At 31.9% G+C, this 27,907-nt stretch overlaps 1 protein-coding gene across 50 annotated transcripts in view; it reads right to left on the bottom strand.

The window, feature by feature from the left end:
* Nucleotides 1-27,907, bottom strand: part of LOC143249631 (catenin delta-2-like) — a 136,749-nt gene that overhangs the window by 21,812 nt on the left and 87,030 nt on the right. For 14 of the 50 annotated variants that reach the window (XR_013027875.1, XR_013027874.1, XR_013027873.1 and 11 more), the window contains exons 8-14: nt 20,180-20,221; nt 14,746-14,872; nt 5,544-5,730; nt 3,786-4,064; nt 2,512-2,775; nt 2,150-2,285; nt 1,469-1,589 (exon numbers count right to left, since the gene is read on the bottom strand). Coding sequence is in view for 43 of the 50 variants with exons in the window: in XM_076499851.1 (XP_076355966.1) it covers nt 1,469-1,589; nt 2,150-2,285; nt 2,512-2,775; nt 3,786-4,064; nt 5,544-5,730; nt 14,746-14,872; nt 20,180-20,221 (1,156 nt within the window). In the remaining 7 variants the exon portion in view is untranslated. Of the gene's footprint in view, nt 1-1,468; nt 1,590-2,149; nt 2,286-2,511; nt 2,776-3,785; nt 4,065-5,543; nt 5,731-14,745; nt 14,873-20,179; nt 20,222-21,952; nt 22,357-27,907 lie in introns of those variants that run through there. The other 36 variants (XR_013027879.1, XR_013027878.1, XM_076499861.1 and 33 more) reach the window with 9 other exon arrangements.

Here is a 27,907-nt window from a genome sequence, read left to right as displayed (position 1 = left end):
CACCAAAAACAAATACAAAATAAATTATCCTTTTTTTCTTTATTGAATGATGACATATTGTAACAGAAATCCACAGCCATTTATCCTACATAGTTTAAAGCTCATAATAATATACATCTATTTCTACATAAATTTTGTTTTAGTGCCTTTTGAAATGTGTCTCACTAATCATCCTACCACAGAAATTGTAAATCACTCAAAAAACATGTAATTACCATATTGAAGTATTTAACATACACACTGCTACTGATCATACCTCATGAAGAATTTTTTTTTTTTTCTCTTTCTTACCTAATCTAATTTATCTAATCTAGTAAGTTTCTAATGTTTACATTTTAGTTATTTTTATAATAATAAATACACAACAAGAAACAAATATATTATTCACCTTAGTCTTTTTTTTAAGTGCCAAATGTCAATGAAATTTAAACCTACCTTTTATACTAAGGATATGACCACACAAAATAATTTTTATTTAATTAAATAATTCCCCTAACAACACAGAATAATGACATGTTAAAAGCAAAAAAAATGTCCTACAACAATCATAATTTTTCTGGCTTTTTGACTACATTATAAAAGTGTTTAAAACTTTAGCTAAGCTTGCTGATGTGATTCCTGCAAGAACAAACTTGAAACTGAACCTGTAAAAAGACAATTTTCCATACAAAAAAACAAGGTAAAATAATATGCCATTTAATAGATTAAAACTCTGGCTTCCTATTGGTTACAAATAATATTGTACAAAACGCCAGGGGGAACTACTAGCAATTTGTAAAAGAAAGCATGTGACAGGTGGGGATGGGAAATGGATCTGATTTTATAGTTTATGGCTCTATAAACAACTAGAATTGAGAGCTATAAAAATTATGCTTTGTCTTAGTATTATTTACATTATAATGAGTAATTTACACTAAATTCCATACTTAGAGGAGGATAAATAAGTTAGCAAAGAGGGAAGATATACATAGCAAATATCACAATTCTCATACTAAGTAGGTTGAGTAGTTTTTGGACATTTCCTTTTAAAATTAAGGATTTTAAAACATAGTTAAAAAAACCATTCTTCAATATTATATATGTTTTGATGCCAAGTTTATTTGTATGCAATAATAACAAAGTAGTTTAACTAAATTCTGAATGTAACTTTCTAAAAATTCATGATGTGCACTTTGACCTGTTAATGGCTAAAGTGTTATAATTAGAGGATTGATAATCTTTCAGCTAAATACTATTTAAATAATGAACTTCAGAAAATACTTTATGTAATAAGTAACTTTATAAAGAAAAAAAATATAGATTAAAACTGAATTAAAAATCAACATAATATTTTCAGCAAGATTATCATTAAAAAACGATAATTAATTAAAAATCCAACCAGAAATGAAAAAAAGTGAAATTTATTTATAAATAACTTTTTAAATATTTACATCAAGTTCTTAATCTTTGATGCAAAATCTCATCTTACCTTGTTTTCATCATTCTGTCTACCATAAGAGAGATTTCGAAGAGTACCACAGGCATTTCGCTGGATTTCAGGGATGTCCTGGTTGAGCAATTCTATCAATGGTGGTATGCCACCTAAGGCCCTTTGAGATAACATAAAAATTAGAATTATAGTCATGTTTCCATTCAAATGAGTCTCACTGAACTAAGTAAAAAGTATAAAAGGAAATACAGACAGTCTGGTTCATCAGTGCATAGTTATATTTCTATTTTAGTTATAAATGTTAAACCATATGCAGAAACTTACTCACATTACTTAGTAACGTATGAATTTTTAAGTGATCATGCATTCTTCAGCAGTTGGTGCTTAGCTATATAGCAATGAAAAGTGGCATGACTGAAACTATAAAGAAATGTTTCATGGTTTCTCATAATGTCTCTAATAAACAATATTTCACAGTATACTACACCTGTTCCTTTTAAAAAATATACAAACAATTGTAATTTATTGTATATAAAAATGAAATTCCTAACTAATGAAAAAGTAGGTAATATGCTATTAAATGATACTTAAGGTGACCCATTTGTTCCTTACAGTAATATGGCTTCCAGTTATTTTGGGCTTGTACTTACAAATCTTGTCTAATTTAATGTTTTTATAGATTTAAGGGACATATTTATATCAGCTGTGGTCATTACCTACCTTGTTTTCTGCTTCATATGATCATCATTATAACACAGATGCTGAAGATAACCTGCAGCATTTGTTCTTATCACACTGTTTGGATGACCCAAAAATTCTATAACTTCATGAAGATCTGGATCTCTCCATCGTACATCTATTTACAAAATACAGTAAAAATTTGAAGAGAAATCAAATTACACAATTCATACATTCTATTAATTATATTAAATTTATCACTCAAACACTAAAACTTCACAGCTGAAATATTGTGTCTATGCTACAGCAATGAGAATAAAATATTATTGTTATGACAAAGAAATGTTCATTATTAAAACTGATTTTGCATTAAAATTTTATTTTTCTAAAACATTACAATATACCTTCAGGTTTAAAATCTACTGGAGGTTGACATGGTGGATGTTGTGGTGCAGGTGGAAGACCTTTACCTCCACTTTCTTGGAAAACAGTTCTTGATTCTGGAGAATAAAAACGTGGAAGTTGGGTAGCAATATCTTGTGAAGGGAGTCTGTCATCATAGCTAGGCCTTCTGTCCAAGTATCCTTGAGGTGGAGGTGCAGTTTCACAAGAGTTGTAACCTGGGTTTTCTGAGTACACATAGGGACCTGGAAAGATGTCCTCAGACACTAGTAAGTTAAATTTCAACCATTTTTCATTTAAAAATACAAACACTATACGTAAATTAGAAAACAGTTATAAATAAGCAATGATATTTCATTCCCATTTTGAATAACTTTTAACTTTATCCTTTGGTATCAGGTAGTATATATGCACAGTATTTTGATGACCTAAGCTACAAAATGTGTAAAGAGTTTGCAAAAATTAAAAACCAGCAAAACTGTGACCTAAGCTGATCTTACAAACTTTCTAAAATGCAGAATGACAAAATATATATATTCATAGCTAGAAAGAGCACAATGAAATAAGACCCAAATTACTGATGTAAATATAACCATTTTTATCACAGGTTTTTCAAAATGTATCTTTTTTTCTTCTTACCAAACTCAAAATACTTTCTTAATCAACAATAGCCATTATTCACTGAGCTAAAAGAACAAACCAGATAATCATAAACTTTATTCATTGTTTAAACTTTCCATCATTAGAAGTGGTAATTAAAATTACCACTTTTTTTCAGTGATTAAGGCAGTTTTCCCGATTCTGTAGGACTTTCAAACAGAGATTGTCGTCTTCCAAATTCGAATTTCAAATACTAACTTATGCAATCCTGGTAGTTAATATGACATGTACATTGAAATTTATACTTAATACTTTAAAAACACTGAACATTTTACATCCATAATAATAAAAATTATAATAAATTAATGTAAACTGTACAATTATTTTGACTATCTTATGTGTGCTAGCCATATCTATTACTACATTTTTCAGCATTAATGAAACACTCATAGGTATCTGACTTCAGTAGCTGGACTAATGCATTTTTGACTGCCTCTCTAGTACCTACTGCCAATAAAGTAATGCATCGAACATAGGCACATACTTTTCTAAAGTTTTTGTTAAAAACTATTTTTTTGTTTACATTTAATTAATGCACAGAGCAGTTTTTACTAGTAATGCATTATAAAAGAGGTACCAAGTATTTCTCCTGTGCATAGAGCTGTAAGACTCTTACCATAATTGTCTTGGTATCCTCCCCTAGGTGGAGCTAGTGTAGATCCACCAAATTCATCATATCCTGAGGGTCTATGACTGTATTCTGACTGAATTAGGTGATGACCCTGGGGCACAGCACAATGCACAGGATGTGACTCTGATAGCCCTGATGAAGGATAAGGAGGGTGTGTAGGGTAGCCCTGATAGCCATAATCTGGAAGTCCTTGTCCACTTGATGGAAGGTGTGTTTCATGGCCCCTTGCAAGCCCTGGAGGAGTTCTGTCATATGGTCCAAATCCTGTTGGTTTTTGATCAACAGAACTAATAAGCAAACCTTTTCTTCAAACATATCATGGAAAAATAAAAAGAATTAGATCAAGAAAAAAAAATACAAATTTAAAATACCTAATTTAAAGCAAAGTATTGTAGTAAATTAAACATTGCAATGGACATGATCCTTCCACTGTCATCAAAACACCTTTTCAATTAACACAAAATAAAATACACATAATTCCCTAATCAGTATCCAAGACTGCTTAATAATGTTAGTTTAGCTTTCTCTTGCAATAAGAATTATTTTACAGTTACACACCTTCCCCACTTCAAGGCACATCCATGTTTTGGAGACCAAAAAATCATTTAATTTTCACAATTTCTAAGCTGGAAAAACCTTATGAATCTTATGCTTCCAATAATATAACAATCATACAAAAAAAAAGAGGAAAACTCTGTAAAAACCTCTTGCACTCTATCCTTTGCAAAGAATACTGCACCCAGGATATAATGCTCTTATTCTATCAGGACTTCAGCATCCACACTGAAATTTCAATTCTTCAGTGAATCCACATCACTCTCTGTGCTGACACTCACAAAGGATAATAATAATTTCTTGCCTCACTCTTTGTAACATAAAAAGCAAACTCAAAAGAGCCAGACAGCACAAACTGTGATGACACTGAACTAACTCTATATATCTCCTGGAATAGAAAACTTCCCATTCCCAACCTAGCTTCTTATAACTCTGTCCCATTTGCATACACTTATGCAACATAAGATTGTTATGACACTCATCTGAGTGGAATATCCACCAATTTTGGAATGTAACTACCACATATTTTACAATATGTTTTCTTGGGAGAAATTGAATTTACAATAAAATTAAACCATACTTTTATTTTCTCTGGCACATATAATAATCACAATATTCAAACAATTTCATAGGTACTGGATTATTATATTAAGAGTGATTATTTTAACCATCTTACTATTATATCTTTCAGGAAATACTATGTAAATCTGACTACTTTTGTTTAAACCTTGTCTGTAAAATATGGTTCAAGAAACCCAGTAACGATGCATCACAAATCTGCTTTAAAACTTGTGCTACTATAAATGCTGGATTTTGTAGCTGCTGTGCTTTTATTATATTTTAGCAGATATTAAGTGTATGTTGGAGCACTTGCATGCATCAAATAAGGTATGCTTGTACTTCAAATTTGCATATGAGAGTCAAGAATTCAATGACATAAAGCTATTATTTAAAAACAATGTTACTATTTTGGTCCTACTGAACAAACTATTGTTATGGAAGAGTTTATACAAAAAGAAAGTTAAAAAAACATCAAACATTTGAGAATATAATCATACATTTAACTATACGCTTCTAACATTCATACCAAATTATTTTAAAAAATATTTTATAAGAAGAAATAATATATAATACTTCTACAACTGAAAAATCTCTGTGAAATTCTTTGGTGACACAGAGATAACCTACCTGCATCATATGAAAGGTAATTTTGAGTTTCATTTCCTGGGTTATTATAAGTATAGGTAGCATATTCTGTATGTGAAAGAGGTCCATGCCCACTAATATATGGTGAATAGTTAATGGCCTGTGATTCTGTGTTGAAAGGTCTAACAGGACAGCTACCAATCATTCTACTTCCAGAAGTAGCTTTTACCTGAAAGATAGGACAATAAAAACAAACTATATTACAAAACATAATTAAAGCCATTCTGCAGACATTCATTAACCAAAACCTTAATGAAATCTAAGCTATATATATATATATATATATATTTAAAACTTTCTTCTGTCTAGTTAAGCTCATACAAAAATTTACCAGGCTCATATAGCGAGGAATGAATGTTATTCTTAAACAAGCCTACATGTATATCTATACTTTACAAATATATTTCAACAAAGATACATTTTGATGTTAGTGACTTTCAAACACAAAAATTATTTCCCTATAATTCATATACAACCTAATACATTTATTAAATAGTGCATATACTTGTCACTAAATGCTAATTTAATGAACTAAAATTCTCTTTATTTCCATAAATAACAGCATTAAAACATCTTACTGTGACCACTTTTAGTCTAATTTTGTTTAAAGTAATAGATCTACTTAATATACTGTTCTGTACAATAGAGGATTAGTTCTGTTAAAGCACATCACACCATTGTTCCAGCACCTGAAACTGTAGTTATATGTAATAAAAGTTTTTCAATTTATAACTGAAACTAAGTAACTTTCATAACCAAAGGTAACCTTTTTTTTGCTATTTGTGTTTGCAGAAGGTATCCAAGGCATTATAAAAATCATGGTTGTTAATATCACAATCCATTTAGAAAGACAATTAATAAGATATGTGGCTTGAAAATTTGTTTTAGTGTTAGTAATTTTTACTTGCTACACAGTTGTTTTTTGCCTTGCTACTTAATTTAAAGGAATTTGAGTTTGTATTTTCTTTAGCTAATATATGTGTATTAAGTTGGCATTGATGTATGTAATATCCAATAATTAGTGTTGTGTATATATATTTTGTTTATTTAAAATGGATTAAAAAATATTAAAGCAGCCTTTGAGATATTTTCAAATATGGTGACATCACAAGTCTGGCAATATAAAATTTAGTACTACAAAGCTGCTTTACAGAGGTAAATGATATTCTGGATTATGTATGTAATAGAAGTTCAAAGGATTTACCGTATAATGATTAACTTATGTATACACACACACATATATACTGTCATGTTAATTAAAAGTATCTAAATATGAAGTCACAGAAGTAAGGAAAAGAGTCCCAGGGTTTCCAATATGATGTAGTGCTGCTATTGGCCTGTATAACTCTAGCCACTCTGCAAATATGCTTTTCTCCATTTTTATTTTAAAAATCTGATCCAGTTGTCACTAAATGTAAGATTATGGTTAATCTTTTTAAATCAACCTTTCCAGATAGTCTAAAAATCTGTTCAGGAAGAACCATTTTACAACACTAGTTTTGCTACTTTCAAAGCCTATGAATGTTATATGGAAAAGAATGGAATATTTTACTGCTGGAAAATCATTATCAAATAGCTCCTAGGTGTTGATGAAAATACCCACTACAATTCTTCACAGTTGTCACAACCTAGTCATGGTTCAATTGTTTTATTAATTGCACTAACAGAAGAGTGCTGGACATTCTTGTGGAGAATGTATGATTTACCTATCTGAAACCTTTCAACATACCCACATTCACATGGAAAATGATTAAGAGTCTTAACAAATGATGAAACCACACTAGGCACAGAATAATAAATATGGTCTTATTTTATAGATTATTTCTGGCATTTCATATTCTTAACAATGCACAACTTACCAACCTCCAACAGCATTTTTAAATGTTACCCAATCAAGTTCTTGATATCACTGAATAATCTCTCATGAGCACACACAACAAAAAGTAAAACAAACTACTGTGACTATTTCATATATTAATTTTTCCACAACTCCAGTGGCCCATAGTTTAAGTTTAGTTTTGAGGATGGGATAGCTAAGATGGACCAACAGGTCAATTGTTGTTCTAAAACATTATGTTGTGTTGTAGTTTCTCCTCCCTCAAATTCAGATATTTCATGACATTTTAACATCTTATACACATATCCCACTATACATCTATCTGTCTAACTGCTGTACCTGTGTGTCTATAACACAGGTCTGCAGTGGTTTTATTGTCTTCAAATTTTTACATGTTCCACAGTAATTCCCCGTGTGCTGAATCCAAACATTATACCCATTTTTCTCCATCATATACAGATTTTTCACAAAACATCATATGTACTTTTACATAAGTGAACCACTTTCAATGAAATCAATCTCATTCTGTAATGGTTAAAATGTTGACAACAGATTTCTCTAGACCAATTGCAACATGAGAGTCTTATTAATCATTCTAAAACCCATGAAAAATACACTTCTAGTATATAAACAGTTAATAGGCCACATGGCATGTAATTTGATATTATTTGTTTGTGTGTGCACTTTCACATTATTCTTTTTATATTCAATACTATTTATTTATTGTTTTGGCAACATGAGGTTGTGTAAGTGAACCAAACACATTCTGTTATATTTGGGGTAAATCTGTTGTAAAGGAACAAGGGCAAAACATTACAGGATTTGTATCTTGGAATAAAACTTGGGGACCAAGACAAATCATGAGCTCTGCACAAAGGTTGCACAGTTTGTGTCAAAGAACTAAGATAATGGACTAAACATTAGAAAAGGTTTTGCCTTTTGGAATTCAAATGCTCTAGCATGAGCCTTGAAACCACAAAGATGATTGTTTTTTTTATTTCTCATATAACATGCAGGGTCACAACACTCGAAATAAAAAGGAAATTTATTATCTTAACCTTGAATCTGCTATACAATCTTTAGCTCATGAACCTGATGTACCTGCACCTACTTCACTGAAGACTCTTGATACATTTGTAACTAATTCTGAATTTGATGTCAATAAAAATGATGATAGAGATTGTTTTAAGGAAATGGATAGGAAGTATCGGGGAAGGTGAACACGAGCATAATGGCTGATTACTGCTAGTCATTGAAACAATATGCTCCAGAAAAACCACAACACACAATTTTGAGACTAAACGACTTAGAGTTCATTAAAAAATCAAGATAATGGCTGATTACTGCTAGTCATTGAAACAATATGCTCCAGAAAAACCACAACACACAATTTTGAGACTAAACGACTTAGAGTTCATTAAAAAATCAAGATAAATGAGGATGCCTATTTGTTTGACATCAATGTTCTTCCCTTTTCTTCAGTTTGTATTTTTTTAACAAACATAATAATAAAAATGTCCAATGTTGTAAATGAAATAATAATTTGATTTAAGTTTTTTCTTCCTGATTTATAAAAAAATCTTTAGGTGATATATAAAAAAAAAATATTACTTTCAAAATTTGTGTAGCTGAATTATGGAAAATATGTTATTAGAACCAAAATAACTTCTATGAAGTTTAAATTAACAGGCCTGTGTAATTACAGAATTTCTTTGTTGAGCTAACAGAGCAGGAGGGCCATACAGCATGTTAGAGCAAACCTACAAAACATAAATTAAAACTACAAATGATTATATTCTTTTCACATGATCAATAAGTCAGCCTGATATTACAAATATTCAACTATCCATGTGGCTTCCATTTTGACACATATTTGATTATTCAAATATCCAATGTAAAAGATCCTCATGAAATAAAATAGAATTAGTATCCTTAATATCTTCATTACGAAGTTTGCTATGGCCAATTTTCGTTAAATATACAAGACCTTTTAGAGTAATTGTTATTATTTAGTTTATTTTGTGACTTAATATTTAATGATTGTTTAGTTTTTATTACAGCAGTATGGAAGATTGATTGTTTTAAAAGTTAGTTGTGAAAAATGTTTGTTAACTCTGTATAAATCTTACACTGTGTCTGCAATTACAATGTTGTCTAGACTTTCCTAATAATGTTGACATTATGTTACTCGACCTTTTGGCATTTTTCTCATTACCTTAGGTGAATAAATTATTAACTTACAGTGCTGCTTGCAAAGCTTGTTGAAATGCCAGACCTCAGTGATCAACATGTGAATATCGGCAACCAAGCGAGTTCAAGTGAAGAACTGAAGATACAAAGTTATGTGAAATGCATTTCAGTCAGAAAATTAATTAGTGAAAGAAAACATGAAGTTAGCCAGTTTGTCAGTGACCAGTCATAATGAGTGATATTTTAAAGTGAGTTTCACATTTTAATAAAGATAAGGAGAATACACTGTCTTGTTAAAGGCCATTCTAAAGTAACTGAACCCACCTTTGTGGACTTCGACAAAAAGGAGACAATTATTTAAAGTTCAGGATACATTTGTGTTAACCCACTGACACTATTAATTATTCACTGACACTCTTGTTGTAATAGTAGAGAGAAATCGTTAGTCTTTTCAATAGGGTTAGAACCCTTACCCTAAGTAACAGAATTGGCCTAAGTGGACTTTTGACAAAAAAAAAGAATTATTAAGAATTTGCAATTATGATACTAATAGGTTAAAGAATTTTGGTACTTTGTGACTTGTTTTGAATATATTATTTTAAAACAAGTAGTGTGTGTACTGTTGGTTTACTGTCAAATTTATCACCAAGTTACAAACACCTACTCCAGAAAAATCCTTATCCCACTTCCATACTTAAAACTCTGACAACTTTGTATGATAGGAATAAATTCAGAATTATAACTTTTTTCTAGTGATTTACTTATCTGATGAGTACCAATATACAATAAATAAGAAAATTACATGAAATTAGCTCATTAATTACTGAATTAATTTTTAGTTCTGAACTATTGCAAAAAAATACAAAAACACCATGTGAAAATGCCAGAGTAGTGATTTTTTTCTAGTGATTTACTTATCTGATTAGTACCAATATACAATAAATAAGAAAATTACATGAAATTAGCTCATTAATTACTGAATTAATTTTTAGTTCTGAACTATTGCAAAAAAATACAAAAACACCATGTGAAAATGTAACAGAAAATAAGAATAGTACAAAAACCTATAAAATATTAGTTAATAATTCTGACTCTTTGGATTTCTATGAATATATTAAGTTATCTACCAAGTAAAAAACTTATGTACAGCATACTTGTGTGATTTTTTTATATATCACAGTAATAGAAAATTTCTGCTAACTTTATATATAAAAACCTAATCATCATTCTCACTTCATGTACACAAAAAACAAGGTGTTTTTGAAACAAGTGCAAAAAATATTTAAAAAAAATTGAAAGTGCATGGAAGAAACAAGGTAAGAATGGTCATGGTGTAATAAAACTTCCTCTGTATGACCTCACAATGGGGTATGCCCAACATTTGGCCCATGCCTACTTCATTTAATCTTTCTATTATACAGTAAGCCAGGTGGATTAAACTTTATGCAGCACCAGAAAAATAAAATATTCATGTGGACCCAAAATTTGTATCGTTTTTTTTTCTTTATAATTTGTCTTCCCTTTTCCAATTGCATCAGAAGACAATAGGACTTTGTGCATTAGTTATACAGGTGAACTAAAATGTCATGGATTTGATGCTATCTATACAAAAGTAGAAGAATCACAAACATGTTTGTAAGCATGTATAAGTTATGTATCATGAATGCAGAAAAACAAAAGAGGTATAGACAAAATGTTGAACATGTGTACTCCACCTTGTGAGGTTGTACACTTGTGCTATTTATTTGTTTTTTATAGCACAACCCATTGGTTCTGTTTTCCAGATAGACATTTACTTACTTCCCTTTTCAGTTTTTTATCTGCTAGTCTAGTACTGCAAACACAACTAATGGTGGCTGATCCATTCTCATAAAAATATGATAAATGCACTTTAGATGACAAGCATGAATATGATGATAATTTTTCATCTCCATTAATGTACTTGAACCAATGGTAAAAATAGCATACAAAACAAGAGCCAAGGATTCCTATCTCAGGCAGAAATGGTTCCTTTCTTGGAAGGTGTAAACAACTCTTGTAAAAGTTGTGAGGCAGCTGTAGAAATGACAAGAAGAAGTTACAAGATTCTGAAAATTCAAGAAAGATGAGATGAAGATAGTGATGACGTAGCCAAAAAACAAAAAGGTTTAAAGAATCTGGCAGTGGCAGGAGGCATAAACCTGAAGAAATAAGAAGCATTTGGCTGTTTCATAGATGTAAGAGAGATTTTCAAGGATCATATCCTCTTAAGATGTCCATGGCAAAGTGCATAGAACTGTATCAACAATAGCTACACACTGAAAGAACCAACTGATGAAAAGGACAAGTTGCAGTTCCCCAAAGATGTAAACTAGTATGGAAAGAGAGAATATCTGACTAGTTTCAAGAATGAGTTCATAATCATATATGGGGATCAAATGCTCCTACACAGGAAAGAGTCTTCAAGTCAAAATCCACTAACACTTGAAGTTGTCTTCAAAGGAAAGGGCACTCATTTCAACTTGAATCCCCAGCAGGTACTCATATACAGTGAGCTCTAAAGGGTTCAACATATCCTCACAAAAAGACTTGACCATCTACATCGTGGATGCCCACCCTGTTTACTGCACAGGAGTCAGGAAGAAACTCCTTGAAAGTCAAAACCTTCTTGTTGTCATATATGGAGAAATCACTGGGAATGTTCAAGTGAATGACACTCATGTTCACCATCATTTGAAGGCAAAGTGCAAAGAGTTGGAAAATGCACTGATGTTGGAGCAACTGAGAAATCAACTAAACAGAGTCCCATCATCAACCAAAGATGATCAAAATGCTTGTCAAAAGCTAGGAAAGCCTGATTCTTGACACCATCATTACCCTGAAAAACAACTTCATTTCAAATGCTTTTGATGGAACAAAAGATTTCATTGCCTCTGATATGTTGCACTGTTTGATGGTTGAACAGATCACAGTGAACTTCTGAAGTCAAAACCACCTACAAGTGTGAAGGAATTAGTGAAACTAAACTCTTCCAAAAGGTATTGTAAGTAAATGATAGAATGAAGAAAGTCCTGGTGATGAAGAGCAAGAGTTGATGAACAATGAAACAAATGAAACTGAGGCAACTGTTGAAGGTGAAGAGTTGTCAGACAAAAATAAAAATGGCAAGGAAGAGCCTGTTGCTTCCACCACTAACAAGCTTGAGTTATCCTTGAAATGCAAAACACCAGGCCTTACATTACCTGACAACACAAATGATGCATCTACAAAAGCAGTTGTTTCCTTCATAAATGAGCTGCCAAATTTACTTGAAAAACACAACACCTCTACAATGGCATGGAAGAGCCTGTTGCTTCCACCACTAACAAGCTTGAGTTATCCTTGAAATGCAAAACACCAGGCCTTACATTACCTGACAACACAAATGATGCATCTACAAAAGCAGTTGTTTCCTTCATAAATGATCTGCCAAATTTACTTGAAAAACACAACACCTCTAATCCCTTTATTTGTTCTGGTGTCAGTTCCAGAAAAATTATTCCAAAGCCAGAGAAGCATTGAAAAGAATTCTTTCTAATGGCAACATGTGGAAGCTCCTAAAACTAGGTCTTTCTTCTGATAATCAACAAATGGAAGACACCAGACCAGAGCCAGAATAGGAAAGACTTTGTGGAGAAACACTGTGAACAACAACAGCATCACTACAGGATCCTCTATCGTTGTCAATCCACTGTCTTTAAAACAATTTTAGTCACTGCCAGGGCTAGAAGAACTATAATAATCCTCTGACAATGTCTTCAATGCCTTTCAAGAAGACATTTAGAAAATCCTTGATGATCCAAGTGTTGTGTCTGAAAGATCATGAAAAAATGTTTTATAAATTAAATCTGTGAGCAATCACATTATTTGCTGTTTGAAATATTTCATTCTTAAGTTCACCTTTCCTTTGGGTAGTGCTAAAAACCCAGATCACTTAAGTGTATATTAATGAACAAATGAATTTGTTTCATACAGCTGTAATAAGTAAAACCACATGCACTGTTGTTACTTTTGTCTTTACTCCAGATTTTATTTCCCTCTGTAGAATTTGTCACTTTGCTTAGTAGTTTGCACTTTAAATTTTAAACTGAATTCCTTATGCCTCCAGTTAGAAATGCACTCTTTACTCAAAAATCCAATAACATTTCAAACAATACATTACCTTTATTACAGCGTTATTTGTATTAATATGCAATCTTAAGATTTCAAAATGCATTTTATTTAAGATTAATAACATTTAGTTGTATTTGATTATTGTAAATGGTTAATCCAAATTAATCATCACTGATCACAAATTATATCACATTATTCTGATAACAAATAACTTTTCTTCAAAGTTTCCTTGCATTACAGTGACAAGTAAAATCTCTAACTATTTCTCTTTCTGTCTGTCTGCCTCTCCATTTCCCCAGTATACTTCACTGTACTTCTACTAAAATACAGTGGATGTCTGTTCAGGATTTTAACTTTGTGTTCTCTTTATATCAGATAATTTCCAGTCACAATATTTGATATTTTTCTTTCAGTTGCATCATGTTAGTTGTTTTGATCAATAAATTTCATTTATTAATCATTTAATTTTCTTCTTTGCAGCATTTTTTACATTTAGTTGTACATACATGTATATTTCTTTGTTTCAAAATATATAATTTGTTATAATTAAAAAATGGAAAAAGACAACATCAACAAAGTGATACTGTTTCATCTAAAATATATTAAGTTTCCAGGGTGATGTCAAAATACCAGTACAAAAGATGATCCACTGCAGGCATCTCTAAAATAAGAAATCATTTTAATGAAAACTATGAAATTTAATTTCATACCATGACTTTTATCTGTACAATCACTTAGTTTGAAGTCTGAATTTTTTCCACCATGCACTATTATTTGTAACACAAGAGAAGTAGCTATTTTATCAAGTATCATATTGTAGTATTCTATACAAATAAAAACAATTTTATAAGCTTCTGTGTGTTTATTTTATACACTGTATATATTTCAGTTAAACTTAGTCTCTACTTTACTATGCTTACATTTGATTGAAACCACATCTTACAAGACCAAGTATTCTGAAATGAGCAGCTATCTTTACACCTTTCAATTTTATGATTTACTATGGCATTTTCTTAGTTTACTAACCTGTGATGGGGTTAAAACAACTCCTTCTCCATGATGACCATTGGTTGGTGGAGGTTGACTGTATGGATTTCCTTGTGGTAATCCTTCTTGTCTAAGTGTTGGAAGTTCACAGGAATTGAAAATTAACCTTAAATCAATAATAAGTATTCCTTTTGTGTGCATAAAACTAGGAATAAAGTTTTTAACAGGTTTTTATATCTCTTATATCAAGATAAATTCTTGAGCAAAATCTACACTGTAAGAAATTATCGAATGTTATATATATATATATATACACACACACATACACAGAAACTAAAATGTGCTATATTAATGAGATAATATTAAAAGTCTGATATAGTGTGAAAAATGTATATCTACTTTCAACTTACCTTTTTAATTTTCAACATATTTACTAAAGCTTTTGGTAAACAAATTTCATTATATTTTTATATAAGTAATATTTGATAAACATATATATATAGACACTCTCACACCTGGTCTAGAATATCCTTATTTATTTATACATGTACACATAGATTTCTAGTCTTTGTGAAAATATTATGTAGTGATATTCATATGTCAATAATATTTGTGGGACAAACACTTCTTTTTGGACTCTATTTATGATATATGTTATCATACCTTACTTATTGTTCTTAATGTTTACTTACTATTTTACAGTTCAGTCCTAAATACATACACAGAAAAAACATACACACACACACATACTTATATCTATGTTAATAATATAGAAGGAACCACTCTAAATTTACTTGAGAAGCCACAAAAGTGACCCTAACAGTCTATGATTTAACCAATAATAAAGCTTTTTAATTAATAGTTTGTTATTTTATTTAACTATATGATATTCAGTGATGCTTCTGTACACTTACAAACATTGATTTTAGTCTGATAATGATTTTGCTACCAACACGGAATAAAAATGGTGAGATAATTTGAAGAAAATTAAATATAAAATAAAACACCACTTGACAAACAATGGCAACTAAGTTTCCAAAAAAGCTTCAGAAAAGCCAAATCAAGCATAGCAGTAAGTTCATGTAACAAAAATAAGAAACAATGTAGTACCTCACATGCACAAAAAATATACTATGGAAGAGAAATGTTGGAAAGGTGAGCTATTACACTGTTATAGATTTTTGAATATTATTTAATATTAATATTATTATTTGTAAATATTTGGATTGAATAACAAAAGATTAACTAGATTTAGTAAGATTGGTAAATAAAAATAATAGGGTTAAAGTTGTAAATAAGAACTTAGTGGTGTAATTTGTACTACAATATTAGATTAGGCTTTGAATGTGTAATTGTACTTTCAGGCTTAGCTGTAACTGATCTTACTGGTTAATCATAAAACAGGTTAAATACATTATTTTATTAAACAAATACCCAATTAAGCTCAAACTACAGACTATTTAATTGTCTCTTAATGTTTTAAGGATTTTATTGTTTGCTTGAGTTTAGATCTATTAGGTTAACCTCAGTTTAGAGATAGGTTATAAATCATGCTAAATATCTTCTATTATTACTATTACATAAACATTAAATACAGAATAGTTATTTCACACTGTTATAACATTAAACTTCATTAACTGTGTGTGAAGATACTGATAAATTGTAACATATTTCATTCTAAACCATTAGGCTTAACAATAATAGTGTTGGCAATAGATTACTAAAGTGTACATTGAGTATCGAGTATTTATTTCCAAAGTGCAAATACAATGGTGAAGAGTAGTGTTGTGAGTACGCGTTCACACTTCGTTAGGTGTAGTGGATGCAATAAGTGGGTTGTATTTGGGAACTTTGAACTGGTATGTACTTTTAAAGAATCTATCAGTGAACTTGTTCAGTTGGTATGTAGAGCTTGTAGGTTGGAGTACAAGTTAAAAAAGAGTCCTAATTAAAGTAGAGGCAATATGTTAAGAGAATAGTAAACTGTGGAAATGACAGCAGGATTTCAAAAGAAGCTTAAGTTTTTACATGTAGAAATAACTGTAAGGGAAGTTTTAAAATAGGAATAGACAGTGGCAAAAACCAGGATAAACTAAATGCACAAAGTTTAGCATAGAAAATAAGTATAGCAGTCATTATAAGAATAGTCTTAATTTAGATTACTTTAAAATACTGGAGGATTTTAATGTAAGGGAATAACTGAGATATGGTTAAATGTAGATGATTTCGATAACAGAAATTTCTTTGAAATACAGGGTTACAGGCTACTTAATAGGGATAGAGTATTAACGAGAGAGATATGTGACTTCATATATAAAATGTGAGTTGCATCCTGTTCAAGTTGAAGATATCAAAGATGACGGCACAGAGACTGAATCCATTATGGTATCTGGTAGCAGATATAAAGCGAAAAGGTTTTTTGGGAACTGTGTTACAGACCATCAGATGATACTGATGAACTGAGAGCAAAAGTTTACAATGGCATTAATATTTCAGCTGTTTAAGACATAGTAATTATGGTTGATTTTAATTTCAGGCATACAGATTGGGAGAAAGGTTTTTGGAAACTGTTAAAAAATGGCTTTCTTCATCAATTAGTGAAGGAACCTACTAGAAACAATGATATTTGTTAAATTCAAACATACAAGTGATACAGTGTAAACTGGGGAATATATGGATGCTGGTAATCATTGCTCTATTAAGTTCAAGGTGTTTTTTTTCATATGGAATTTTGAAGAGATACAACAAGAATTATCTGCTGTGAATTGGACAGCTAAGTTATTTGGAGACATTCATCATATGTGGAAAGTTTCTAAAGATAATTTTTTTAATATTCAAGATAAACATATTCCTTGTGGAAAGAAAATGAAAGCTGTAAGAAAAAAAATAAGTTGGCTCCCAATGAGTATAAGAAATAAAATTAGAGAAAAACAATAAATTAAAGTAATTTAAATTGACTAGAATGACAGGAGATTTAAAAGAATTTGGAAGACTGAGAACATTGCTGAAACAGGAAAGTAAAAAATCAGAAAAGGTTTGTGTTTTTGAATTTTGCACAAAGCTACACAAGAGTTATCTGTGCCAGCCATCCCTAATTTAGCAGTGTAAGACTAGAGGGAAAACAGCTAATCATCACCACCAACTCTTTTACCAACGAATAGTGGGATTGACCATCAGATAATAATGCCCCCATGTCTGAAAGGGCGAGTGTGTTTGGTGCAACGGGCTTTCAAACTTGCAACCCTCAGATTACAAGTCGAACGCCTTGACCCACCTGGCCATGCCAAGCCATCAGAAAAGAATGTATGAGGAAAGGTTGGTTGAAAATGTAAAAAAATTAACATTAAGGAATTCTTTAAATACATTAAAGGTAAACAATATGTTAGAATTGAGGTAGAATCCTTGAGAAATGACAAAGGAAGACAAATCTGATGGTAATGGGTTGTCAAATTATCCTTTTTCTTCAGTTTTTACTAATTTAAAATTTAAGCAGTATTCCATGTCTTTAACAGATAATAGATGGAAGCAAGATTGAACAAGACAATTTCATTAATTCTGTGCTTGTTAAAAAATAATTGGGAAGTTTAAAGAATAATAAGACTCCTGGGCCAGATAATATTTCCCCAAGGATTTTGAAGTAGGTTAAGAATTGGATATGTGACCCATTTTCTATTATTTTTTTGCATGTTTTTGAATAGAGGGCAAGTACCAGAAGACTAGAATTTAACTAATGTCACTCCTCTTTTCAAGGGAGGTGACAGAAATTGTCACAGTAATTATAAACCCATTAGTCTTACAACTTGTGATAAAAAAGTATCGAAAATCTTATAAAAGATGCATTGCAAAGCCATTTAACAAAATTTACAATTTTATTGGATAGTCAATATAGTCAATAGGGTTTCATTGTGGTAAAATATTGCCTTATATTCTTTTGATATTCTTTCAAAAAGTCAATCCTTATGTAGATGATAGTAAGGGTGTAGATTTGGTGTATCTGGATTTTCAGAAAGCATTTAACAAGATACTACCTAAAAGGGTTGTAAAAAAAAATATTTATAGGTTTAAGGATAAGTCAGCAACTTGGATAAAAGAGTGGCTAACTGGAAGAAAGCAGAGGGTTGTTACAAATGGAGTTCAGTCAAACTGGATTAATGTCATAAGTGGGGTACCTCAGGATTCAGTCTTAGAAACTTTGCTCGTTTTGATTTACATCAATGACATATGAAGCAATGGTCTATAAATTACTTAAATTTTCTGATAATATTAAGTTATTGGGTGTTCCTAGCTATGAAGAGAATACTGCTGATTTACAAAAGGATTTAGATAATACATGTTGATTATCATAATTTGAATTATAAGTATAATTGGGATGGGAATAACAGTGTATTGAAAGAAAGAGATACTGGCATAATGGTTGACCAACCTCTTAAGCCATCCAAGCAGTGTGCTGTTGATGGTAGTAAAGCAAGCAGAATTTTTGGTTATATCTGCAGAATATTGAATACATGGCTAAAAAATTTATAATTTCATTTTACATGTTACTGATTAGACCATATTTGGAATATCATGTTCAGTCTTGGGCTCCTTACCTTAAGAAAGATATTTTATTGTTAGAAAGGGTCCAGAGAATGGTTATTACAATGGTGTCTGGGATGGATGGGTTGTCATAAGAGAAAAGGGTGAAATTTTTCAAATACATTTGTCTTGAAAAAAATAAGTTAGGGGAAATATTATTCAGGTGTTTAAGATTATAAATGAAATTGATTGTGTTAATGCATCATCTTTTTCATATTTAACAGTTAGAACAGTAGGATTAGAGAACACAAATATATATCTTGGCAGGGTAGGGGTCATCTTCAGCTAAGACTTTCATTTTTCTAACAGAGTGGTTTGCCTTCAGATGTTATGGATGCAATAAATTTAAGTGAGTTTAAGTGAAAACTTAAGAAGTATATGAATGATAAGGGTTGGTGTTAAGATTTCTTATTTTTATAAAACAGTTTTACTTTAGTTTAGAAGATGGGACAGCTAAGATGGCCCAATATGTCCATGTTGTCCCAAAACATTATGTAATGTTTTGCAGAGTAACACTGCTAATATGACTGATCCCAAGATACAGTATTTTCTTTCAGCAACAGTTAATCTCAGTATATTTTTGCTTTTATAAATATTACAGTTATTTTTAAGTTCTACATGTAAGTACAATAAGTTTTTTTAATTATTTTTTGTAAGCTGGCTTAAACATTAATTAATCCCCAAAGGTACTCAAGAGAAAATTATTCTCAAGTTAACTATCAGAAAAAGGAATGCACTATTTTCATGCTATATAAAACCTAAGAGTTAGGAGATAAAGAATATTCATACATTATATATAATTTAATATAAAGGCAAACACTGACAAATACACTTAAACTTGATTAGAAAGGGAATATTTCTTTCATGCCAACTAATAAACCATGTCCAACAAACTTACACATAAAGTCGGCTCTCAAGGTTGTAACATGGGTAATAATGCCTACAGAATAAAAACTATATTTAGCAAATATTAACAGTCTTGTACATTCTACACTAATTATTCTGAACAGATAATCTGAAAACAGCCTCATATTTCTATTACATATATTATTCAAAGTTTTATATGTAATGTATATGTAGGAAAAAAAAACCTGAAAAAAAGTAAAGTTTACTTTGTTTCAATTTAACTTTCTCATGCTCAAAAGCACAAATGATGATGAACTGTCATACCAAAAAACCAAGAATTATAGATATAGCTGAAACAATGAAAACCAAAAGCATTGTTGAAAGACTTTAAAATACTTATTGTTATTCATAATAATGAAGATTCTCAGTTGTGTTTATTTGCTGTTTATGATTTCTACTGCTGTGTTTCTTGATGGTGCACACATAGAGTTCATGGAAAATCTGATGTAAAGTCCAGTATTTGGGACCACACCTGTGTATCACAGTACTTTAAGAAACTCCACTACATATCAATGTCTCCTAATATGCAAATTAATTAAAATTATAAACACAGATATAACTAATCACAGCTTCATTAACATTGAGCTTGAAATAAGAGTACATGGTAGGAAGCTTGTCAACAGTGCCCACTGATAACTCTTGGGTCAATTTAATTGAATATTGGGATTAAATCGTCATTCTTAAAAAGACCTCATTCACCCATGACTCCAAAATGTTGAGCTAGATTTTACTGTAATGGGATCTTTATGTTCACAGTACAACAACTAACTATTCAACCACTTCCAGCCTGAAATTGAAATTATTATCAGAAACCCTAAAACTTGAAAGATAATATAAGTTTGGGGCAAAGTTTTGACATAATCTGAATAACATGTGGCAGTAGACCATAAATTCTTAAGTCTGAGACCCAGGAAAAAATGTAATCAAAATCTAATTTTTATGACAATAAAAATAACAAGATGTTCTGTCTCATTTTCACTCCCTTTGTTGTTATAATTGTTTCTAGTATTAGTTCAGATAAACTGAATGTAAACAGATAAATACACTTAATGTTACTTCACATATATTTGTATATTGTAAACTTAAATATCTATGACTAGAGGTGTGGGAAATAAATGAAAAGTGAGGAAGGTTTCAAGGTTTATTTAATTAAGTGAATGTATGCCACAGGCACATCTATTCTTGCCAGGGTCCAAGGACTGTCTTAGGATTCTGGAAGCTTCTGGGTTCCAAACTAAACCTGATGCATTCTCCTAGTTTTCTTAAATGTAATTTTCCTAAAATGTTTTGATACATTTTTACTTGGACAGTTTGAAAAGTGTGTAGGCTGATTTCTCCCTTTTCCTATACCACTCCCTAAGATTGAAGGCATATAACTGGAAATTTGGTGCAGTTACAATTAAGATCTTAATAAAACAGTTATGCTTGTAACTGCATTTTAACAACAGTCTGTTAGTAATAAACCTACTCAACTGAAGTTGAATCTGTTCCACAACAGTTAAGTACACTGTATTAGTTTTTCTAAAAAAATAACCTGATAAATTTTTCATGGTTACCTTGTTACTTTAATATTTTACTTGTTTATATGACTACAACTAATTTTATTTTAATACTTTTAATAACACAAATGTTTATGAAAAATATTTAAAACAAATTATAAAGCAAGAAGCAAGTGAACACCTCACTACTGAAAAGTCTATTTTAAGCCTACTTACACACTAGTACTATTTGGTAATACTAATAAAGCCTAGTTAAATATACCAACCTTGGAAAGAGAAACTTTCATAAGCCATGACTTGATACCAATACCGCGATAGACGTGGTATTGGTAATAACACATAATTATCATATGTGTTAGAAAATAAACTAATCTTATCCTACAATCAGAAAATAAGAAAAAGTTACTAAATTAGGCCAAGGCCCCTTGCATTCCCAAATCTAGACTAGGCCTATCACACAACCGTTTGGCCCAGATATCACGCCAATCCCTCACTACACTTAAAAACCTTCAGTTTTATGAATAGTTTACTATATAATAAACGTTAGACTATGTTGCACTAAAAATCTTTGATAATTGATAATGAAAGGCTTACAATTACGTGGTACTCGCAGTAAAATTCTAAAACAAAAGAAAATAATGTCTGTTTAAAGCACAAAGCTACACCATGCGCCGTCTGCCCTCTACTCAGAAGTATCGAAACCCAATTTCTAGCGTTTAAGTATGCAGAGATACCGCCGTGCCACGAGACGGAGGGGGCGAAAATATTGTAGCGAATTGTAACACCACCAAGTTATGTTATTTCTTTTACGTCTTCTAGCACCACACGTAGACAACCAGTCCCAAAACTAAGAACTTAACGAAACTGTTGTTATTAAGAATACGCTCATTTTAAAATGTAAACCTATAAGATTAATTATAATACTTCAGTTAGATGATGGTAAGAGACAAGTATGCAACAGCGGAAAAGTGCACCAGATTGCAATCTGAAGATCCCGATTCGCCTATCATTATCACAAAATAATAATAATCACAATCTGCACTTCAGAGACGTTGGTGCATCATAAGAGTGAAAGTTAAATTCCATATTTGGGCAGGAAAAAGTGTGCCATGAGTGGTTTTGACTTCCCTTTCCTTTAATCTATCACATTGAAATTATAGACGGCTAACACGTAGTTTTGCGCGAAATCCGAAACAACAGTAAAAAAGAAAAAAGAAAATGTGGTAGGCCTAATACAATATCCGAATTAGTTGATATGTACTCTAAAGAATTAGCACCGGCCAAAGAATAGATTTATTCTCAACAATGATGCATAATATAATGACAGTTAAATATTAAGCTTATTACTCACAAGAAATGTTTTGTGTGTTTTTAGCCTACCATATCCAGCATTTAATGGTAAATAAACTTATAAAATCTGAATTAAAAGTATTCGTAATCTGAAACCAGTTGTGCTGGGGCTAATACCAGTAAATTAAAATTATTAGTTAGAATCTTCCATAACAGTATACGATTTTTACACATTAACCTGTAACCTTCCCCACGCATATTCCAGCTTGAAAAGTCCTTGCAAGTTTGTGCTGTAACGTACCCGATATTATTTGTTACTTTCAATTTCAAGAGTTGAATTTTATTAAAAGGCACTTATTTAAACATAATAAATTTAGTAGCTTGTTAACGTTAAACCTATCTTCCATCCATTCTTATAATCATACTTCGGCGTGGTCAATTTTGGTTAAAGTTTTGAAATCTGTAAAACTAATAATAAGATTAGAGTGTTTATATGCAAAAACGGCTCGTTTGGGTTGAGAAAATATTTTACATAGAAGAGCGAACAACGTTTCGACCTTCTATGTAAAATATTTTCTCAACCCAAACGAGCCGTTTTTGCATATAAATTTCTCAACAAGTGGGTTTCTCGACATCACTGAAGATTAGAGTGTGTTTTTTGAATTTCGCACAAAGCTACTCGAGGACTATTTGCAGTAGCCGTCCCTAAGTTAGCGGCCTGGCATGGCCTAGCGCGTTCAGGCGTGCGCTTCGTAATCTGAGGGTCGCGGGTTCGCGCCCGAGTCGCGCCAAACATGCTCGCCCTTTCAGCCGTGAGGACGTTATAATTTGACAATCAATCCCACTATTCGTTGGTAAAAGAGTAGCCCAAGAGTTGGCGGTGGGTGGTGATGACTAGCTGCCTTCCCTCTAATCTTACACTGCTAAATTAGGGAGGGCTAGCACAGATAGCCCTCGAGTAGCTTTGTGCGAAATTTCAAAACAAACAAACAAACCCTAATTTAGCAGTGTAAGACTAGAGGGAAGGCAGCTACTCATCACCACCCACCGCCAACTCTTGGAACACTCTTTTACCAACGAATAGTGAGATTGATCGTAACATTAGAACGTCCCCACGGCTGAAAAAGCGAGCATGTTTGATGTGACGGGGATTCGAACCTGTAACCCTTAGATTACAAGTCGAGTGCCTTAACTACCTGGCCATACCGGGCCGTGAGATTAGAGTTAAAACAACAATAAACAACTTAATCTTACATTTTCGATGTAGGACTAAGTTTTACATATGTTTTCAACGTCTTAAACTTATAGCTGGGTAAACTAAGTTACCGTTATTCTAATATCCCACTTTTACACTTTCATTCTGAAAACAAACAATTGGACAAATAAAGTTTCAAAATAATAAAATCTTACAGAAACTAGTTAAGTAGCTTACTATTTAAATACATTAATTCATTCATTTGATTTAATTGCTTTTTTTGTTTTGTTTTTTTTAATTTCGCGCAAAGCTACACGAGATCTATCTGCGCTAGCCGTCCCTAACTTAGCAATGTAAGACGAGAGGGGAGGCAGTTAGTCATCACCACCCACCGCCAACTCTTGGGCTACTCTTTTACCAACTAATAGTGAGAATGACCATAACATTATAACGCTCACACGGCTAAAAGGGCGAGCATGTCTGGTGTGACGGGGAATCGAACCCGCGACCCTCAGATTACGAGTCGAACGCCTTAACCCTCCGGACCCATGTCCATGTACCTACTTCGCAGAGTTTGGACGGATCTTCACTAAAATGAGTATGGGGGTCCGTTTCGATATACAGCAAAATTTGAGGTTTCATATTTTGTATTTGCAGTTTTTACGGGCGTTTTTGAGTTTTTACAATTACAAATGTGGGAAGCATCTTTTCATTCCCTAAGATAACCTTTCATTATTCACGAATTTACATAATTTCTGTCTAGGGTACAGGTACCCCAGCTAGTTTTGAAATAATTCAAATAAAAGTTGAAATTGCATACATTTTATTGACTGTCTAAAATAAGTCGTTTGATTAAATAAATTTGCACATTGAGTAACATATTTAATGTCATCAAAAATGTTAATACTACCTGACATAACACATAAAATTAGTTGCTTTTAAACATACACCAAAACTGATCAAACTATAATGATCAAAATTATTATCATTATATATATATATATGTATACATACATTATAAATCTTCCTTTCCCTCCTATTTGCTCCGAAATTGCGGCTTATTGTAATAAGTCTCTTTTGGGGCTTTAGGTATTTCAGTTTCGACACAAACAACTACTCTAATTGAAATTATAGTCCCACAGTGGCATTATTTCTCGGGAAGGAAACTACTTACTCTCTGGTTTATTTTTTGTGAAGGGGAAGAAAATATTTAGAATAGAGCAATTTGCTACACTACTAAGCAAAAATGTAAAAACAACCTATTAAAACTGTCAAATTCTTCTATACGCTGTGCAATAGATCAGTCAACCACGTGACTGAGAAAAATTATACAGACTTCCGGTTTTGAATGTCGAATGGTCAACCAGATCATGCTGTCAGTAACATAAAAATTCCTTTCTGCTTTATACATCACATATCTGTAAAAACGGCTAGTTTGGGTTGAAAAAATGTTTATGTAGAGGAGCGAACAACGTTTCAACCTTCTTCGGTCATCGTCAGGTTCACAAAGAAAGAAAGAAGTAACTGACCGATAGCTGACCACATGTTTGAAGGGGGTTGTCTTACAAATAAATAAGTAAACACAAGTGAATGTTAAAAGTTATAAGAACTTGTTCCAAGTAAGGGATAGCGATAAGCAAAGAAACAACTTTCTTCTCCCAACGAACTAATTATTTTCCAGGGTTAGATGTCATTATTACAAAACAAACAAGTTACGACACTTTTGTGTGTCCTCTTAAGTCTACGTTTATACTGAAGAGGATATGTGAAAGTGTCGAAACATTTTCCATGTAAACTTGTATTCCGTAATAACAGATCATAGCTTTTACTTTACACAACGTTGTTCGAATCCCAGTCGCACCAAAATTGCTTGCCCTTTACGGTTAATCCCACTATTCGTTGGTAAAAGATTAACCCAAGAGTTGGTGGTGGGTCGTGATGACTAGCTGCCTTCTCTCTAGTCTTACACTGCAAGATAAGGGACGGCTAGCGCAGATAGCCCTCGTGTAGCATTCAAAACAAAACAAACCTATTATTACGATTCTTATTTATTTAAAACTTTCTTGGTGCCCCCCCGCTAATACAGCGGTAAGCTAAGGATTTACAACACTAAAATCAGGATTTCGATTCCCCTGGGTGGGCTCAGCAGATAGCTCGATGTGGTTTTGCTATAAGAAAACACGCACACACACTTGGTAAGACAAGAGTATCCAAAAGCTGATGGAAAGTACAATTATCAGTTCAAAATTAGTGCTAGCTTTGCGCAAATAGTTTTTGTGTAACTTTGTGTCAAAATTCTAAAATAAACATAAAACGTAAATTTTTCATTTAAGTATTAACACTGTTCGTATTGCTTTTAATAGCCTCCCACGCAAAATTAACGAAAGAACATTTCATTCAGCGCTAGCCTTAAGGAATTTCTGTTGATTAATTACTGTTTTCAGTACTCGATAATGTTCCGAAAATATATGAACGAAAAGACCTAAAGCATTTGTTTACCGACGTTTGTCTTTTATTTCAAATTATATCTAAACCATTCCTTGTCAAAAAAAATATTTGACAAGGAATGGTTTTTATATTATTTTTTTCTCAACCCAAACAAGCCGTGTTACATATATACTTTTCTCTACAAGTGGGTTTTCTCTTCATCACTGATTAATTATAATTATTTTTCAAGTTTGTTCAAATAATAAAAATATAATTATTTACTTCATCAAAGCTAACTGCCTACAGCTATTGGTTACCAGAGTATTCTTTGCAGTGAATGTTTTCAAAATCGACAATGATGTAATAAGCATCTCCTGATAAATCATTTTAGTTAGTGTCCCATTGCGTAGATAACTGCAGTGTATTATAATTGATTTTTTTTTATCCGAGACAGACCTGGCCAACTCGAAAGTGACGTTTTCTCATTAGTCACATTTGGTCAACAACCTTTTTCTCTTTTCTATATCTTCTTCTCTCTGTATACCCTTCCCACGTGACGAACTTTGTATTTCTAACAGGCAAAGATTAACTAGTTTGCCATTAGTGTTCTATGTATGTGATATTTCATAATATGAGGCCCGGCACGGCCAAACGTGTTAAGGCGTGCGACTCGTAATCTGAGGGTCGCGGGTTCGCATTCCCTTCGCGTCAAACATGCTTGCCCTTTCAGCCGTGGGGGCGTTATAATGTTACGGTCAATCCCACTATTCGTTGGTAAGAGTAGCCCAAGAGTTGGCGGTGGGTGATGATGATTAGCTGCCTTCCTTCTAGTCTTACACTGCTAAATTAGGGACGGTTACCGCAGATAGCCCTCGAGTAGCTTTGTGCGAAATTCAAAACAAACAAAACAATTTCATAATATTGTTCAGAAAGTTTCAATGATTTATAAAATTTTAACAGAAAATGGATGGATAAACGGTAAATCATCCGCTTATTATATTTAGTTGTAGCAAAATGAATTAGCCTCATTCAAATATTGGATGTGTGTCAGATTAGATGTAAGGTTGACTTATGAAAGCGAAACAACAGTTGTCCTAGGAACATTGTATAAAAGAAGCTATGGACAGTTTAGAAATTTATTCGATACCCTCTCAAGATTTGTGAATCTGAAAGAAGGTTGAAGGTGTGATTGCTAGTGGTCAACTGTATGATCGTGCAGAAAAACAATTGTACATCGTGAATCTGGATCCGAGTCATAAATCTGGCAGCCACTTGGTCTGTATTCACATTGGTCGAGATTAGAAATGAA

The sequence above is a fragment of the Tachypleus tridentatus genome, chromosome 4 (genome assembly GCF_004210375.1).
Source record: "Tachypleus tridentatus isolate NWPU-2018 chromosome 4, ASM421037v1, whole genome shotgun sequence".
NCBI lineage: Eukaryota > Metazoa > Arthropoda > Merostomata > Xiphosura > Limulidae > Tachypleus > Tachypleus tridentatus.
This window is presented reverse-complemented; position numbering and strand designations above follow the sequence as displayed.